The sequence below is a fragment of the Eriocheir sinensis genome, chromosome 35, assembly GCF_024679095.1.
Source record: "Eriocheir sinensis breed Jianghai 21 chromosome 35, ASM2467909v1, whole genome shotgun sequence".
NCBI lineage: Eukaryota > Metazoa > Arthropoda > Malacostraca > Decapoda > Varunidae > Eriocheir > Eriocheir sinensis.
Genome location: NC_066543.1, coordinates 17,245,071 through 17,256,844, shown reverse-complemented (window position 1 = coordinate 17,256,844; position 11,774 = coordinate 17,245,071). Strand labels below are relative to the sequence as shown.

General features: G+C 44.7%; 1 protein-coding gene across 5 annotated transcripts in view; it reads left to right on the top strand.

Moving 5' to 3' along the window:
• The window catches only part of LOC127007517 (mucin-2-like), a 114,575-nt gene that overhangs the window by 48,404 nt on the left and 54,397 nt on the right, over positions 1–11,774 (top strand). For all 5 annotated transcript variants that reach the window (XM_050878647.1, XM_050878646.1, XM_050878645.1 and 2 more), the window contains exon 2: positions 5,867–5,900. In XM_050878647.1, coding sequence (XP_050734604.1) covers positions 5,867–5,900 — 34 coding nt within the window. The remainder of the gene's footprint in view (positions 1–5,866; positions 5,901–11,774) is intronic.

The following is an 11,774-nucleotide window of genomic DNA, read 5'->3' as shown; positions in this document are numbered from 1 at the left end:
AGAGAGAGAGAGAGAGAGAGAGAGAGAGAGAGAGAGAGAGAGAGAGAGAGAGAGAGAGAGAGAGAGATTGCTTACTTTATCTTACCTAGCAATAACGAAACAGCCAACCAATTCAACAATCAAACTAACTTCACTACCTTTGATTCATATTCCTTGTATTGTTCGAAGCACCGGAACGAGACAATACTGAAGCTTCATTCCTTTTCTATATCTGTCTGTCTGTCTTTCCGTCCGTCTGTCTGTCTGTCTCATACCCACGTTGTCTGTTTGCTTGCTTCCCCTTGTGTGTGTGTGTGTGTGTGTGTGTGTGTGTGTGTGTTCCACCGTGGCATTGTGTAAAGGGTTTCTCATCCAGGTCTTTGATCACTTTGCGCTTCCTCTCCTTCCCTTTCTCCTCCTCCTCTTCTTCCTCCTCTTCCTCGTCTTTCTTCTCCTCCGTCTGCACGTTCCCTTCTTCCTTCCATTCTCACTCATCCTTTTCCATGTCCTTCCTTCGTATTTTCAAGTTATTTCCACCTAAGACCTTTATGCCTCTCCTTCCCGTCATGTCTGTCTTCTCTCTCTCCTTCCTCTCTCTCTTCTCTTTCCTCTTCCCGGTAGCGTGACAAGGTAAAGGCGAGAATAAAGGAGAAAAGGAGACCCAAAACTCGAGTCGGTGTTGTTTGCCGGTCGAACCCTGAGGACCCGACACTTGGAAGACCCGATTCGCCGTGCATTTGGCTGAAGGAGACGGAAAAGGGAAGCGTGAGAGAGAGAGAGAGAGAGAGAGAGAGAGAGAGAGAGAGAGAGAGAGAGAGAGAGAGAGAGAGAGAGAGACTCTATTGTCTTCTTGTGACTTATCTCTTTCTTTAATCCTTTTAACTACTTCTACTCTTGTTGTAATGAGAGAATATACGGAAGAAAAAGCATAGATACAAGAAAATAACGAAAACAGGAGAAAAAAATATTACAGAACCGATAATTTCAAGTAAAACAGTTTTGCAATGAAAGGAAAAGAACGAAAGGGACAAAGAGGAAAAGAAGAGGGAAAGAGAGAAGAGAGAGACTACAGCAGACACATCCTGAAGAGAGCCTGACAAAGAGACGGGTTGACAGACAGACAGACGGACAGACAGACAGACAGGAGGCAGACAAGGGAGGGAGGGAGGCATTTCTTAAGAGGCAGGAGAGGCAGTCAGCGGTGAGAGTGTCAACAGACGAGCAGTGGGGAGGCAGGGAGAGGCAGGGGGCGCATGGCGGGTCGGCGGATCAAAGAAAGGTGGAAGGGAGGGAAGAAGAAGGAGGGAGGAAGGAAGAAAGAGAGACTGCAGAAGGGCAAAGAACAATAAGAAATCTTGGATGAGAAATAGGAACACATGAAATAAGGTGCAATAAAGACGAGGAGGAGAGAGTTAGGAAAGCAAGAGGAGATGAAGGGAAGAGGAAGAGAGAGGTAGGATAGAGGAAGAGAAAAGGAAGAGATGTGTAGAAGGAATGAAGGGAAGAGGAAGAGAGAGGTAGGATAGAGGAAGAGAAAAGGAAGAGATGTGTAGAAGGAATGAAGGGAAGAGGAAGAGAGAGGTAGGATAGAGGAAGAGAAAAGGAAGAGATGGGTTGAAGGAATGAAAGGAAAAGGAAGAGATGGGTTGAAGGAATGAAAGGAAAAGGAAGAGATGGGTAGAGGAAAAGAAGGGAAAAGAAAGAGATGAGGAAAAGGAAAGAAGTCAAGAGGATGCCATAGGAAAAAGGAACGAAAGGAAGAAAATAAGACAGGTAAACGGAATGAAGGAAAAAGGAAGAAAAGAATAGAAGAAATTAAGGGAGAAAGAAGAGAGAGGTAGGACGGATGAAGAAGGGAAGAAGAGAAGATGGATAAAGAGCAAAGAGAGACAGACAGACGAAAAAGAAAATGGTAACCAGATAGCAGGAGATCGTCAGGTGGACGTAAATAAACAGGTACTTTTGAGGAAAATAACACACCTTCACTTTCCTTCCCTCTCCGTCACCGTCTCCTCCTATCCTCCCTCCCTCATCCCCTTCCTCCCCCACCCCTCCGTCTCCCTTTCGCCCCGTATTGTATGCCTGTCACGTGATGTATTGCCGTGGCTAAGGGGACACAGTTAGGACAAAGGCCATTTCCAGACCCGGGCATGGGGAGACGTGGTTGTGGTGTAGGCCCGCTGTAATTCCTGTTCCCCCTTCCCCCTCCTCCCCCTCCCATCCTCCATGCCCCTTCACCCATCTCCTCACTCTTCACCCATCTCACTTCTCACCTTGCCCATTGCCCCCTCACCAATCTCCACCTGTCCCCGTCCTCCCCCTCCCATCCTCTATTCCCCTTCACCCATCTCCTCACTCTTCACCCATCTCACCAATCTTCACCTGTCCCCATCCTCCCCTTGTCTCTCTCCCCACACACCCTACCTGTTCCCCTTCACCTCCCCACTCTCCTCTTGTCACCCTCATCCGCCTCTTACACCCAATCCTCCTCCATCAATTTCTCCTTCACCCAAACATCTCTCCCATTCTCCCCTTGTCTCGCTCCCCATACATCCTAACTCCTCCCCTTTACCCTCTTACTCCCCCTACCCTCCTCCTTCCTCTCTCACCCTCCTTCAATCCCTCCTCACCCAGTCTCCCTCCCTCACACATCTCTCCCTCCTTACACTCTCCCCACACACCTGTCTCGCACCTCTCCGTCAGCTTACCTGTAATTATCTTCCTCCTTACCGTTTCTCCTTCGTCTGACTGCTCCTCCACCTCCCTCTTCCCTCCACCTGCTCAGACATCCACCTACGAGTCCTACCTACCAACCTGTACCCTATCCACTCTTGATTTACCTACACGTACCAATCTCTCCCCCATCCACCCTCCTACCCATGCCAAAAGTACTATTCCCCACCTTCTACCTCCCCCCCATTTCCCACTACCCTCCATCACCCCTAAACCCCTTCATCCACCTCTCCTCCACTTACCCATCTGTCTCTCGTCCACCATCCTATCCATGCCCCAAGTACAGTCTCCCTCCTTCTACTTTCTCCCATTTTCCACTACCCCCCATCACCCCCCGCCCCCTCCACATATCCATCTGTCCCCTGTCCACTTTTCCTACCCATGCCCAAAGTTCTGCCCACCACCTCCTATCTCCCTTCCATTCCCCTGTCACCCTCCACCCCCACCCCCACCCCCACACCTACACCATCTCAGGTCAACCACAAGGCAGCGGCGTAACTGATTCGTCTTAACTCAGTGACGTGTTGCCTCTTATTAATTATCCTCGTTTTCTTCTCCCTTTTTTTCTCTTTCTCTTCTCACCCGTGAAAATTTAGGATAGCAGGTACTTTTTTTTTCTTCCTCCTCCTCCTACTACTCCTCCTCCACCTCCTCCTCCTCCTCCTCCTCCTTCTCTTCCTCCTCCTGGTTCTCGTCTATTACACTTTTTTTCCGCGTGACCACAAGAAGTAAAAGTTAATCAGTGTTCTCATTTTTTTGTTCTATCCTTTTTCTTCTTTCTCTTCTCCCCGTCGTGAAGGAAGTGGGAGATTGTCGGGGAGGTAATTGATATTTCCCATTCCTTTCTTTACTCCCCTTTTTTTTTGGGGGGGGGGAGGGGAGGGAGGGGTTGACCAGGAAGATGACCGGACGTGGGAGAATTTATTGCGGCGAAACGTGTGACTGGAAGGGAAAGAAACAGAGGAATTTATTTATCACCTGGTCACGGCATTTCTATCACCTTTTCTTGCGTTCCAATACACATTACTTTTATTATTATTATTATTATTATTATTATTATTATTATTATTATTATTATTATTATTATTATTATTACTGTTTTACTTTTATTATCATCATTATTTTACCTTCGTATATTGGCGTTATTTTCCTTTCATAATTCTATCTTTTTTTTCTGCCTCAAGAATTACCACGCCTGGGTTTTCTTTTTCTATCTCCTCTAATAAGAGAATCAGACACACTCCAGGCTGCTTACGGTAAAAACAAGCTCAGTCGGGAACAAATACGAAGCCCGTTGGATGCTCTCTCTCTCTTTTTTTCTCTCTCTCCTTCTCTCCCTTCACCATGCCATCCCCCCAAAAAGTAACAGAATAAAAAAAAAAACTATATTCGATCTCGTTCCCGATTCTATCCGGTTACACTCACAAAAAGATGATGATGAAGAAGAAAAAGAAACAATAGATAAGAAGTGAATGATATAGAATAAAAAGTAGAGATAGAAAAGCAGAAGGAAGGGAGCAACCAAGGAAGGAAGGAAGGAAAGGGGGGGGGGGGGGGGAGAGGTAAGGCTTTAACCAATCAGCGGAAAGGTCTGTGTCGCGTGGGCCAATGGGGGTCGAGGGACGGTTTTTCCTTGTTTGTGAAGGGCAAACGGTGAGGCGGTGGCGGGTCGGCCTCGAGTGCTGGCTACGGTGACGGCGCGCCGGGCTGGCAGGGTACTGTGGGAGCGTCGCTGCGCCCCGCCCTGCCCCCGGGAGAAGGGAGGAAGAGAGGGAGGAGGAGGAGTGAAAGTACGGGTCACGGGCAGAAAGAAAGACAGGTAGTGACAGAAGGAGAGGAGAGGGAAGGGATTAAGTGCTGGATCGAGAGAATGGATGTGCAGGGAGATAGGAGGATGAATAAGGAAAGGAAATGGGGACGAAACGAAAGGAAAGATGGAGAAGGAATACAAAGAAGAAGAAAAAGTAGTAGAAGAAGAAGAAGAACAAAAACTAGAAGAAGAAGAAGAAGAAGGGAAAAATAGATGATAAAAATATAAAAATAAATAAAATATGATGGGATAAGAAACAAGAAAAAAAGGTTAGAAATTGTCGACGAATACAGTAAAGTCTTAAAGAACATAAATTTAAAAGAAAATTAAGGCTTATAAGACCCGAGCAGTACGAAAGGAAAAAAAAAAAAAAAAATGATATTGAACGAATATGCCGAGAGAGAACAGAAGAAGAAAGGCGAAATGTTCATGCCTGACTGACCTACGACAACACACACACACACACACACACACACACACACACACACACACACACACACACACACACACACACACACAAAAGTCGTAACAAATTTCTGGTAATAGAGAAAATAAAAAAAAAATAGAAGCTTAAGAAAACGAAGGAGGGAATAAAGGAGGATTAAAGAGAGGGAGGAAGTGGAGGAAAGGGAGGAAAAATAAGGGAGGAGGTTGAGGTGGAGGAAAGGGAGATGGTGGGAATAGCGGAAAGGGGAAAAAAAGTAAAGAGGGGTGAAGGAAAGGGAGAAGGAAGAGGAGGAAAGGGAGAGTGATATCCGGCGTGTGACGGGAAGAAGTCATTCCACCTAGCAAGAGGAGGAGGAAGAGGAGGAGGAGGAGGAGGAGGAGGAGGAGGACGGGAAAGACGTGATACAATGCTTATTCTCTCTCTCTCTCTCTCTCTCTCTCTCTCTCTCTCTCTCTCTCTCTCTCTCTCTCTCTCTCTCTCTCTCTCTCTCTCTCTCTCTCTCTCTCTCTCTTGTCCTCAGTAGGCCTACAGTACTACCCTCCACTCACATACAATTAGTGAAAACTCTTCTTTTCCGGGTCATAAAACCGTTTTTTTTTTTTTGTGTGTGTGTGAAGGTTGGTTGCCTTATAGCCGGTTTCGTGTGTTTGTATGTATGTATGTATGTATGTATGTTCGTAAGTGTGTGTGTATGTATGTATGCTTGTATGTATATGTGGTTTCATGAAGTCTTTTTATTAAACGTATATTCACTTCCTCACTTCTTCATTTCACAAATCTGATTTTGTCTCTCTTCCTGTCCATCCCTGTCTTTCTCTCCATCTCTCACCATCTCTCCAGTAAGAAAGTATGTAGCTCTTAGGCACTCACTCACCTGCATTTCTTTCTCGTTACAGGAGGACGCTACGAACATTCTCTCCGGGACTCCAGGTAAGTTGTATTTACCTGTCACCGTATTACCTGGCCTGCCCCAAGCCACGGCTGTCCAGGTGGAGCTGTTTGTTTGATTTTTGTCTTTCTCGTTCTATGAAATTATTTGCAACGAACCAATGTTATTTTTTCTTCTTGCGCGTGTGAGCCGGGGGAGGATAAAAAGAGGGAGAGGAGAGGGAAGCTATCTCTTGTTTTCTAAAAGGGAGGGAGCGTGGATTTAGGCACGGATGGGTTTAGGTAGGTAGGTTGGAATGAGAGGTTGATTAGGTTAAGTTAAAGATTTGGGTTGGGGGATACATAGAGGGGAGGGAGATTTTTAGGTTTGGTTAGGTTAATGAGGGTTGATGGGGTTGATGAAGTCTGGGTTAAAGTTTGTGAGGAAGAAAGTTACGCTAGAGTTAGGTTAGGATGGGTTGATGGGGATTAAGATGGGGTGAAACGGGTGAGAGGAAGATTGTTGGGTCAGGTTAGAACGAGGGGTGGATGGGTTAAGGCTTCTGGCGGCGGAAGTGGTCCAGGTGAGATTTACAGGTGAGCTCTGAAGGGTAATGAGGTCAGGGGAGGTCACGGATTTAGTGTTCCTCGGCTTTTTTTTTTTTTTTTTGGTGCATTTTCGCTGCTTTTTTGCTACTTCTTACTATCTACTTATTTTCTTTCTTTCTTTCTTCTTGCCGCCGTGACTGTACTTACTGTATCTGCTTCTCATGCCCTCACTATCTCGTTTTATTTTGATATTTTTTTCCTTCATCATCACATTTACCTCCTCCTCCCTACCTCCTCTTTCCCCACTCTTCCTCCTCTTTCTCCTCTTCCTTCATCTCATCATCTTTTACTTTCCTTCTATCCCCTTCCTCTTCCACGTTCACTCTCTCCCATACTTCGCTTACCATTTCTTCTCTACCCCTCCTCCTCCTCCTCCTCCTCCTCCTCCCCTCCTCCTATAACTCACCCATCGGAGCTTCCGGTCACGAGTAACGTGTTGTGGTTGTGTGTGTGTGTGTGTGTGTGTGTGTGTGTGTGTGTGTGTGTGTGTGTGTGTGTGTGTGTGTGTGTTCATATGGTAAATATTCGGTTCTTGTCCAGGAAATGCCGTCAACCAGAAAATTGAACATACGTCAGACCATATTTTTTCTTTATACAAATCGGCAGAAAACTCCTTATACATTTTCAGGTATTACATTAAAAACGAAACAGCCGTAGTTCCTTTGCTACACGTTTATGAGACAGGAGTATGAACATAACACAAAACACCACACGCGCATGTTCCTCCCACATACACACAGAACCTAAAATCTGTCAGACAAAACAAAAAATAAACACCAAATTTCTGGAGTGTATTAACTTACAACATACTGGTAATAATAATGATAATTTTCTAATATAGGGTCTGTTTGTATATTTCATCTCACTTTGGTGGTTCACTGATAAGAAATAGATGTGACAATAATGATAACTAACTAAATTTAGGCTCTATGCATTTCAATCCTATTTTTTTTTTTTTATCTTCATGAATGAAAAAAAAAGCGTAGAGAGGAGACATGGCAGACTAATGCATTGGGTCTTAATGATCAGCGGCCAATGTGTAGACTCTGTTTCTGTATTTCATTTACCCACTTATTACACCTATAGGCGTAAAAAAATATGTAAAATAAAAACATATATAAAGATAGTATCATAAATAAAGGAAGGTAGACTAAAATTAATGATAAGTGACTAATTCAGGTTCGGTGTGTAAATTCCATCTTTCTTTTTTTATCGCTTTAGGCCTAAGGAACATATCGTCACCCTCAGAAAATAATCGCCTAAGTCATTTTTCAGAGATTTCCAGGTTTTTGTCTACATCAATTTTTCAACATGTGACGCCCATTTCTGTATAGCTGCCTCGGTCATTCCGGGTTTGAGTGTTCTAGAATTGGCCTTTTCATTCCTGCCCAAATCTTAAAACAAATGTGATAATGACAGTTTTTTTATGATTTCCTGAAAAGTAGAAAATAATGACTGAGGCGTTTTGCTTACGAAGGTGACGATATAAAAAAAAAATAACATGAAAAAGGAGACAGAAAGCAAACCGGAGAACAGCATTAATTTATAGGCGAGGGAGTAACCTGAGCCGCGGCGGGAGGGAAACAGGAAGTGTGAAGGTCGTGTACCTGTTGAGGGGGGAGGGGGGGTAGGTTACAGGGAAACAAGGGGAAGGGGGGTAGGGAAGGAGGAAGGGTGAGAGCGAGGGTGGAGTGAAGGAGGAAGAGAGGGAGAAAGGGAGGGGAAAGTAGGAAGGGAGAGGAGAGGGGTGTGGGAGAATCCTGAGAGAGAGAAGAAAAAGAGAGAATCATCCTTTTTTTAATTTCTTGCATATTTACTCAATGAACTCATTTTCCTGCGAGGGTGGAGCGAAGGAGGGAGAGAGGGAGAAAGGGAGAGGGATGGAGGAAGGGAGAGGAGAGTGGTGTGGGAGAATCTTGAGAGAGAGGAGAAAAAAGAGAGAATCATCCTTTTATTTTTTTGCATATTTACTCAATGAACTCCTTATTTTCCTGCCAAAGCCAACCAAGTCAAGATAATGTTAGTTTTGGAGCGACTGAGTAAGAAAAAGATTAATTACAATGTCTCGTTTACCTTCGTTTTGTCTCGTCTCTCGTTTTTCCTTCAGTAAGTAATTCCAAAACCAATAACATAATACCTTGTTTTCCCTTCATTACCTTTGCTATTCACTTCCTTTTCCTTTGCGTCTCTTTCTTTTCTCTAACTGAAGGATAAGATTAAGTACAATTACCTTTCGTTTTTCCCTCAGTTTTCTTCTTTGGACAGGGAGACTCAATAGTAATACCTTGTTTTCATTTAATTTCCTTTGCCTTTCTTTCTTCCTTTTTTCCTAACGGGCACCGATGCTAAACTCTTCACCCCGGAAAGTTAACCTCGCGGGACCAACCAACACTTGTGAGGGGGTGGTGGCCTCTAACGGCGCGCGGGTGAACTAAACAATGGGAGAGATGGCGCTAAACAAAGAAAATGGGACGGGGGTGCGGAAGAGAGCGAGGAGGTGCTATGTGCCAGAGAATTATAAATATTCATTGTAACGACGCTTAAGAAAAACAATGAGAGGATGCTGTTTAAAGAGTATACAGTTCTCTCTCTCTCTCTCTCTCTCTCTCTCTCTCTCTCTCTCTCTCTCTCGATCTGTCTTTCTTTCTATCTGTCTTTTTCTTTCTCCCTCTTCCTCTGTCCTGTGGTTCATGTCAGTCACGCTACTTCTCAATTCCTTCCAATTACGTTTTTTTTTATCTCACTTATAACATTATCGTTTTTTTACTCGATCCTTCCTCATCTAAATACTCCCGTTTTGATGGCTTTACTTCCGCCACGCCGACAGACGAAGGGAGGAAGAGGACAGGAAGGAAGGAAGGAAGAGAGGGTGTCCGGAAGAGAGCAGGGTGAGAGAGAGGCATGGAGAGAGAAGGAGGAAGAAGGGATAGTGGAAAAGAAGGGAGAAGAAGACGGGAAGTGACCAGGGGGAGATGAGGGTGAGAGGAAATGGGAATGGGTCTCCCTTTGGGCGTCAGTAACCTCTCGACACCACCACCACCACCACCACCACTATAACCGCACTATTACCACCACCCTCACCTCCACCACCACCACCACCACCATGACACGATAGCCCCAACATCACTATCAATATTACCACCACATATAAACACACACACACACACACACACACACACACACACACACACAGAACGACAAAAAAAAAACATGGACAAATAATGAGAGAACGAACGAAGGAAAGAAATAAAAGAGATAAAGAAAGTAAAAAAAAAACGATACGAGGCAAATAGAGAACTAACGAATGAATGGTTGGAGAATAGAGATAATGAGTGAATGAGAAAGAGGAAGAGAAGGGGAAGAGAAGGGGAGGAGGAGAGGGGAGGTAAGGTGAAGAAACAGGCTGAACTGACACACGAGAAACACAGCAGTTACTGGAAGAAGGAAAAAAAACAAGGTCTCGTGGAAGCCAAAGATCAACGGTACTCAGAAAGCGATTAAGAAATACCTCCTCCATTCTTCCTTCCGCCCCTCTCCTCCATTCTCCCTTCCTCCTCTCCTCTTCCCTCCCTCCTTCCTTTCCTGTCTCTCTTACCTTTCCGTGCACTTTGCTTTCCTCCACTTTTCCTCCTCCTCTACCCTCTCCGCTTTCCATCTTTATTCTCCTCCATTCTTCCATCTTACTCTCTTTTTCCCTCCCTTCCTGTCTCCCTGTCTCTTCCCTTCTGTTCTTTTCTTTCTTTCCTTCACTCTTCCTTCTCTCCTGTCTTTCTCTCTCTCTCTCTCTCTGCCACTCCGTCTTGTCCTCTCTTATTTTCCCATGCACTAATATTCTCCTTTCTCTCTCCTGCCTTCTTCTCTCCTCTCCTTTCCTCCCTTCTTATCTTCTCCTCTTCTCTCATTTATGTCTCCTACCTTCTCCTCTTGTCCCCTTTCCTTCCTTTATACCTTCTTTCCTTTTTCTTCTGCTTTCTCCACTTCCCTCCTTTCCTTCCTCTCTATCTTCTCTTCATTTCTTTCTCTTATCGTCTCATCTCTTTACTATATTTTCCTTTCTACCTTCTCTTTTATTCTTTTCTCTCCTACCTTCTCTTCTTGTCTCCTTTCCTCCCTTTCTGTCGTTTCCTCTTCTCTCCTTTTACTCTTTCCTTCCCTCCGTTGGCACCCGTATTAACTTTCCCACGCCCATCGAAATTCTCCCACGCCCACGACAAACTCTCACATACTTCAGGTAATTGTGGGAGAAAAAAAAGAAGCGCAAGTGTTGAGAGTAAATAGGCGTGCGTGCGTCCGTGCGTGTGTGTGTGTGTGTGTGTGTGTGTGTGTGTGTGTGTGTGTGTGTTGTAATCGCACCGTCATGCCAGGAGGGGGAAAAAAAAAAGAGAGGACGGGAAGAGCAAAAAAAAAAAAAAAAAGGAGAGAGGGAGGGAGGCATAACACGAACGAGGAAGAGAGGAGAGAAGCGGTTAATAAGAGGTGGAGGGGACACGATAAAGGGCGGGGAGAAGATAAGACAGATACACATGGATGAAAACGCCGGAAAGAAAGAAAAAGTGTAAAAGAAAAATCCTGACGCGCTTAATTTGAATAGGAAGAAGAGTAAGAGAGAGAGAGAGAGAGAGAGAGAGAGAGAGAGAGAGAGAGAGAGAGTAAAAATAAACCTTGAACTTAAACTTGCAATGAAACTGGAATTATTTTTTATCTTGAAACTCGTCTTACGTCGTGATGTTGACTTTGAAACTGTTGACTCCATGACTTCCCGCTTCACTGACTGATTGACTGACTGACTGACTGGATGACTGACTGACTGACTGACTGGATGACTGACTGATTGACTGACTGACTGACTGGATGACTGACTGATTGACTGCCTGACTGACTGGATGACTGACTGATTGACTGACTGACTGAATGACTGACTGATTGACTGAATGACTGAATGAATGACTGACGGGCTGAAAGACTGACTGACTGACTGACTGACTAGATGAATGACTGACGGGCTGAAAGACTGACTGATTGACTGACTGACTGAATGAATGAATGACGGGCTGGAAGACTGACTGACTGACTGACTGACTGGATGACTGGCTGATTGACTGACTGACTGACTGAATGACTGACGGGCTGAAAGACTGACTGATTGACTGACAGGAGGAGAAATTATTTAAATCAATCATCAACGACAGAAAGACAGACAAACACAGACTGACAGGCATATTAAAAAAAAAGACAGACATACGAACGAATATAAACACAAGCAAACAGATAGACAGACGAATAGGTAGACAGATAGACAGACAGACGGGCAGGTAGAGCGAAAGACAG